The 7,101-nt window shown below is 34.5% G+C and overlaps 2 protein-coding genes across 2 annotated transcripts; both read left to right on the top strand.

The window, feature by feature from the left end:
* Window positions 1–1,683: 1,683 nt before the first annotated feature.
* Window positions 1,684–3,339, top strand: LOC114711058 (50S ribosomal protein L18-like). The gene is made up of 2 exons (XM_028895412.1): window positions 1,684–2,249; window positions 2,435–3,339. Exons 1-2 carry the CDS (start codon window positions 2,153–2,155, stop codon window positions 2,830–2,832), a joined length of 495 nt encoding a protein of 164 aa, XP_028751245.1. The 5' UTR covers window positions 1,684–2,152; the 3' UTR covers window positions 2,833–3,339.
* Window positions 3,340–3,826: 487 nt separating this feature from the next.
* LOC114711044 (uncharacterized) lies at window positions 3,827–5,352 on the top strand. Its single transcript, XM_028895398.1, has 4 exons — window positions 3,827–3,857; window positions 4,075–4,201; window positions 4,348–4,420; window positions 5,101–5,352. Exons 1-4 carry the CDS (start codon window positions 3,830–3,832, stop codon window positions 5,350–5,352), a joined length of 480 nt encoding a protein of 159 aa, XP_028751231.1. The 5' UTR covers window positions 3,827–3,829.
* The last annotated feature ends 1,749 nt before the right edge of the window (window positions 5,353–7,101 follow it).

Here is a 7,101-nt window from a genome sequence, read left to right as displayed (position 1 = left end):
GTGGTGAGCATTCATATATAATGGTCGTTGAACTAACACTCAGCTTGGATTTGACTAAGCTAGTTTGTGTTGAGACTTCAACAAACGAACATATATAAATAGCATAAAAAATAGAAAAGGTGATGAAATAGTAAGTAACTTGAACTAAATGCTAACTCAACCGAGTTTGATTCTTTAAATGGATTTATTTTTATATTTGTCATGATGATATCATCAAAAGGAATAAACGTTCTGGCCAAAAAAGGTAAAGAAAGAATCAATACCCTAATTGCTATATATTGACTAGATATTCCTCTTCCAATCTTAAATACAAGACTTTTTTTATAGTGTAAATCCAGTCCTAAATAAAACCATTTTCGTAGTGTAATTTGTTCTACAAAATAAGTCTTATATTTAGAACCAGAAGAGTAGTTAATTTTTGAGGGGCACGTTCAGGTTTGTTGGTCTTGAAATCAACATCAATATTATAATGATTAATCTTAAACAATATAATTGTCCATTCCTTGCTATTAGTTAGTTACATCACATGTACAATGTGCCGGTTAATTTATTACTAATTATTTGTTTATTTTTGTTGCTTTAGTGAAGTCTTTTCAACCTACACGTGGATGTAGGCGGGCGTGATGGGAGATGGCTGTTTTCTAAAGCCAAATTCTGAAAAGATGTCTCCTAATTTCCAAGGATGATATCTCTAAAAGATTCGGTGATTTGGATGTCATAATTAATGCTTGTTGGCCTTGGGACCAATGTTAGATTTTTTTTTTTTGGCCACGGCCAATATTAGATCAAGCCAATATATTATTCTTTTGGTCCTTTATTACAAGAAACAACTATTGAAATTACACATTTTAAAATTTTAATTAAATTTAGTTAAAAACAATAAATATGTAATATAATATGCACATATTTTTTAATTATATCTTTATAAAAAGAGTGCATGAGAGATAATGAATGAAAATTTATTGCAGAGATAATAAGTAACACATATTTAATAAAGCTGAAAATAAAAAGACTAATTTGATATTTCAGACAAAAAGAATTTTTTTTAATATTTAGAAACAGCAGTATGAGAGAGAGATTGTTTCTTATAAAAAGAAATGGAATTTGTATCTCTTTTTCTTTATTATATTGTATTAATTTTGTTTTAGATATAGCACATTGTTCTAATTATTTCGAAATCTATATGTAGATCTCTCTTCAAACTCAGTGTTTCTTTTAACTTTTAAACAAACTCAATGTTATATTCTAACGTCTCTTTTATTTTGAAACCCAAAGTTATTTTATTGATTAATCTTCGTTTATTAGTTGGTTTGACCTTGACATTTTCCACTCGCACTCTTTCTCATTCTCTCTCATTGACACGTCTCAAAATGTATACTGTAGAATAAAATGGGCTGATTATTAATGAAATAAGCAGCATTCCATTATATAATTAATGGAGTCAAACTTATTATATTTTCCCAATCCAAGTCACATGGGTCGATTAGATGGTAGCCATGTTGGGCCTTGTAGCCCAATTAGTACTAAGCAGCCCCCAGGACTTTATTATGAATCTTCCGTCCAGCTTGGCGGGCGCGGTGCGCCAAGTCACCTGCGCAAGGTCGTGGCCTGTTTTAGCACCTGGGGGCAAGCGTTATCGTCTGCTGAGGGAAGATGTGCTGAAAGCACCAAACCACGTTTTGATTACTATTGCTAGCGATTTGAGAAAAAGAGGGGTGATTTGTCACTGCAGCTTGAATCCCCAAAGCATTATCACCCACAAACAGGGATTGGATTAATGAAAGGTAAATTGTGATGGGGCTAGTAAACGAGGTTCACGTCATGCTAGGTGCGGCAGAATATTGATAAACTCTTCTAATAGTTACGAGAATTGGTCGGTCTTCTTTTCAAGCCGAAGCCTTAAGGGACAAATTGCAGCAACACTTTTTGCACAGTGTTACTTTGATGCTACGGGAGAAGTAATCAACGTGCGCACCAAGTGTTTGTTGAAATTACTGTGAGAAACTTAGCATTGCGTTGTATCCTCGAAGCGCAAGTTTTACTATTCATAGTATGTTTCATCACCGTCGGTTGGCAGGATAAGGGTTCAGTGAGTCCTCCATTGGCATCTCAGCTTTTCACTCTTGTTTCCTTTTGAATATAAGTACATAATATGGACCTTGTGAATGTTCCTGCGCTTCGATTTACAAATTCTGCAGTCTTGGGAGTACAATTAAAGCCTCTTGTTTCCTCTCTTTCGCTGAGAAGAAGTAAGTTTTTCACAACTTACCCTTCCTAATTGGTATTTTATGTTGAGGTTGGAGTTTACGTTTCTTATATGATTATAGGCTCATTGCATTCTGAAATTGATTATGCGACACTAATGTATTAGTGTTGTTTTGCACAAGGCTTCAGATAATTATTATTGTGAAGAGATTTTTTTTTTTTTTGGCAGCTTTCATCAAGAATCGACTGATTGTCGAAGCTAGAGCAAATGCTAGAAAGGAAAGTGCCAAAATCCGCAACAGAAGGAAGCAGAAGAAGTTTGATGGAACACCAAGAAGACCAAGGCTTTCTGTATTTTGCTCAGAGAAGCAGTTGTATGCAATGCTGGTTGATGACCAAAACAAAAAGTGTCTGTTCTATGGAAGTACATTGCAGAAATCTATCCGACAAGATCCCCCTTGTTCTAATATTGAAGCTGCTCAACGTGTTGGGGAGGAACTTGTCAAAGCCTGCCTTGAACTCAACATAAATGAAATATCGTCCTACGATCGCAATGGTTTTGCTCGCGGAGAAAGGATGCAAGCCTTTGAGATTGCGATCTCCAGTTTTGGATTCTTGCCAGGATAGGTCTGCGTGGCAGACTATTCTTTTTCAGAAACAAGAGAAACAATCAAATGCAGAAAAGGATTTTACTCGGCTAGCACAAGATTCTGAATTTCTGATCGACTCAGGCAGTGCTGCAAGACCAGCAAATGTTATATGGTAGGAAGTGTTAGGCTTTAAAAGGACAACATAACACGAAGGTTGTCTAGATGAGAATACTGAAATAGATGTGTGGCCATATAAAAAAATATAAGATTTGTAATGACCATATATGTGGGAGTGGCTGCTATCGATGAGAAAATGGTAGTAATCTATTTGAGATGGTTTAGTTACGTGCAAAGAAGGCCTTTGGATGCGCTGGTAAGAAAGATTGATCAAATAACATGGAGTCCTCTAAACGAGTAGGATAAGGCCAAAGAGAATACTTCATAGTTATTAAGGGAAATCTTTCAATTAATAATATATCCAAAGACTTGGATGAAACTCAATAGAGTTGTTGTAGCTTTTATATTATGGTTTTGTTGTTGTTGGGAATCCAAATGTATGCACTCAAATGAAATGATGCAAACCCTTAAGAAAGCATTCTCTCCGTCCTTCCCTCACCGATTTGAGGCGTCCAAAAAAATTCTTTCAAATAAATAGCCCCTAGTGATTATTCTTGGGTATTTCACTTCATTTCATTCCATTCTTAAAAATTTAAAAGGAAAAAAAAAAGAAAAAAAGAAAAATCCCAAACACTGCCTAAAGAAATATTGAGAATAGAAATATGCTTTCCTTAAGAATAGTGAAGAAAAATACAGACAAAATATGCTTTCCCTAAAAACAGTGAAGCATATGTTCTTATTATCAATGAATCCACCTATGGATCCCTTGAAGAAATTAAAGTCGGGTGCCTTTGCCGCAATATTGATTTGAGTAAGATACAAGTAAGAACCTACCTGTACGTGTTCCTGCACGCACCCGCATACATATATCTTCAAAGCCGCAGTGTTCAATTTGTGTTTCAACTTTCATCATCATCATGGGCCAAGTTTTAGACAGGCTTCAGGGTAATGCCCTACACCTTCTTATTCTTCTTGTTCCATCTAAAAGGTCTTTTACCGGTATTCACGCGGATCCATTGAAAACAAGAGAATCAAAAACTGTTTTCAATAAATAAACTGATAAATAGATCAAAGACACTTCACCTAGCAAAGTTGTGATATACAATATATATATATATATATATATATATAATGGTCTTGTTTTGTAAATGACTGTGTACAGATAAGCAGTGGAGGCAAAACAGAATAAGGAAGATAGCTGATAAAGCTTTTGAAGGTCTGAAGAAGGAAAAAGACACTGCTCATTTGACATTTGAAGATCTGTATATTGCGGTTTTACTTGTTTACAAGTAAGAACTAATGATTTCCTTCATGATTCTCTCAAATTTTGCCGACAGTTTTCTGTTATTATTATTATCATTATTTTGCCAGTAGACAATTTTCTGCTATATCTTATATACCTTCTCTAGTTGAGCTGTTTAATTATATGTTGTAGTGATCTTAACAAGCACCTGCCTGGTCCTCATTTTGATCCTCCATCAAAAGATAGAGTCAAACAAGTCATGGAGGTAACTCCTTTAATTTCGGGTCAATGATCATTTTTGCTTTGAAAGGATTCATGAAGGAACTATGTGTACCTGAAATTTTTTTTTTTTTTTAACTCTATCACAACGAAAATGTTAAGAAATGAGTAATATCATCATTTTTGTTAAAAATGTTAACGATTAATGTTAGCTTCTTTTTAACAAAATGCACTATATTGCTCATTTTTCAATACTTTCTGTGGTGGTATTGACACAAAGAAAACCTTCCAGACACAATGCTTTTTCACGAATAATTTTAAGATAAAACTGGTCCTTAATCCTTTAGTTTCTTGGTGTGATACTAATTTCGGGCTAATGACTAATATTTTCTTAAAAATATTCGCAAAGAAGTTATGGGTACTCAAAAGTTTTTTCCCTCAATATCGCCTCTGAAAGCTAAAAATGTTAGCAATCAGCTTTAATTTTTTGATGAAAAGGGTTATATATATCGCATCTTTTTTTTAACACTTTCAGATCAAATCGAATCTTAAAAAAAAAAAACTTTGTGTATAAGAACATTGTGTGATCAAATCAAGTTCCTTCACAGGTACTTTTAAGGCAAAAACGATCCTTAACCTTTATTTATTTATTTTGCTGTGATGCTAATGCAAGACCATGTGAGTATAAGAACATTGTGTGATTGAGCGACAAGTTTTAATATGCAGGAATGTGAGGTGAATCGAGATGGGAAAACTGACCGTGATGAGTTTTATGAATTCATAAAGAGGATGACAGAGGATACATTCATAAGGATAAGTCAAGGGCTGATTGTGACTCTGGTGGTGGCACCAATGGTTGCATTGGCAACAATGAGAGCTATTGAAGGCCTCCCAGGTTCTATTGGCAAGATTGCAAAAAAGATTCCCAAATCACTCTATGTATATCACTTGCACTCTTGCAATTGTGGCACTCCGTAATTGGTTGCAAAGGATCTCTTATAACAACTAAACTTCCCTACAACTTATTCAATAAAACTTTCAACTCTGTTTCTTCTTATACTCATGTTAAGCCTTCCTTAGGACTTCAGAGCCAGGCTTTATGTTCTCATGAAGTGAAGTTTACGACTTCCCGTTGACAAAATGAAGGGCTTTTGTGTTGCTTTAATTCGATTTCTTATTTTCCCTACTGAGTTAATGTCTTCCACTTTTATGTCATATATGTGTGTGTTTGGGGAAATTGATTTTCACGGGAAGCAACTTCTTCATATGGAAGAAGGGAGGGGGAAAAACGCAAAAGCAGAGTCATGAATTTGTAAGAAGCAGAGTGTCTTTTCTTACCCTCTGCTTTATTCACTCAGAGCCTCTCCGAGCCAGCGTCCTTCAAAAAACAAAATAAAAACAAAAAAAAGACAGCTTTTTAATACTCCTCCGATCCTAAATGTAATACCCTTATATACACTAATATAAAGGTCTTATAATTTAGGACGAAGGAGAAGTAGTAGTAATTTATAAACATGAGGAAGTAAGAAGGAGAGTGAGCATATTTATGAGCAAAACATAAGCAGCTATAAGCAAGCACATATAATGATTTATGGTGATGGTTTCTGAGGTTGGCAATTGTGGAGGAAGATTTTTTTTTTTTCATTTTTTTGGTACAATTTTTTTTTTCATTTTTTCAAAAGAGCATTTATGCAAATAAATAACAATGACAGCCCACTTCAAACCAGATGGAGGCTGCATAGTTCACGGGCATTCTTTCAATAACCAAAATTTTAAATAAATTGTCAAACTTAAAGCTTCTGTATGTTTCTGTCAGTTCCAGGTATGGAGAAAGGAGAATAGTTATATTACACTGTGTTTGGATTGCTGTTAGTCAAAGGCTTGTTTGGACTGGCTTCCTTTCTATCTAGCTTTTGGAAGAAATGAGCGGCACGTTGAGATGTGGGAAAAGGTCAAGGTGGCAGCGTTAGGTGGCTGCAAAAGCTAATCCACCGTTTGGTGTATTTATTTACATAGATTTACCCCTTCTCTCTCTGCTCTTCCAAACTTGTCAAACTTCAAGAAGAATCAAAATAATACGGCGGCCTCTCTCTCTGTCTGAATCGCACTTGAAGAAGGTTCAGTAGCATGAACCAGTCCCCATCTCTAGCATCCTTGCACAGCCCATCAAGCTAACCTTCTAGAGAAGATGAAGACCAGAAGCTCTCGCCCTCTCCACTCTTTTTTCCGGCTTCAGTCGGGATCCTCCAGCTGAAAGAAATGACGAACAGTGTGCCCCAAACCAAGCAGTGAAGATGTGAATAATGAAAATTGCTGGCCAACGTGTTTCTCATGTGGCCCCTCACAATTCTCTAAATAAGTGAGGGAAAAGAAAAGATACAATAGAAGGGGCAAAAATAAAAACTACAATTTATAGTTTTTTTTAAAGTAATTTCTCTCACTTATAAATTGTTATAAAATATAATAATACAGATAAGTATTTTAGATAGATCATATAATATATGTTATAATTAAATAATTCAAAAACTTTCTTAATTTTTCAAATTAATTATATGGGTCATGTATTAATGATTAGAGGTAGTATTCATTTTCAACACAAATAAAAAAACAATTTTAATTCTTATATTTCTCTAAATATCATGTGTGCATATATATTATTTAATAAAATTTATGTCATTTTCATTATTTTACATATAAACTTACTTGTTTTTATTAATCATGTAAACA

This window comes from Neltuma alba, unplaced genomic scaffold (genome assembly GCF_004799145.2).
Source record: "Neltuma alba isolate B1F8T4 unplaced genomic scaffold, ASM479914v2 tig00011276_pilon, whole genome shotgun sequence".
NCBI lineage: Eukaryota > Viridiplantae > Streptophyta > Magnoliopsida > Fabales > Fabaceae > Neltuma > Neltuma alba.
This window is presented reverse-complemented; position numbering and strand designations above follow the sequence as displayed.

What these genes read in the sequence shown, in the direction of transcription:
- LOC114711058 (XM_028895412.1), top strand. Translation starts at nt 2,153, where the DNA reads ATGGACCTTGTGAATGTTCCTGCGCTTCGATTTACAAATTCTGCAGTC. An exon ending in CTCTCTTTCGCTGAGAAGAA is followed by an intron (nt 2,250 to 2,434) that starts GTAAGTTTTTCA and finishes TTTTTTTGGCAG; the next exon opens with CTTTCATCAAGAATCGACTG.
- LOC114711044 (XM_028895398.1), top strand. Translation starts at nt 3,830, where the DNA reads ATGGGCCAAGTTTTAGACAGGCTTCAGG. An exon ending in GCGGTTTTACTTGTTTACAA is followed by an intron (nt 4,202 to 4,347) that starts GTAAGAACTAAT and finishes TATATGTTGTAG; the next exon opens with TGATCTTAACAAGCACCTGC. An exon ending in GAGTCAAACAAGTCATGGAG is followed by an intron (nt 4,421 to 5,100) that starts GTAACTCCTTTA and finishes TTTAATATGCAG; the next exon opens with GAATGTGAGGTGAATCGAGA.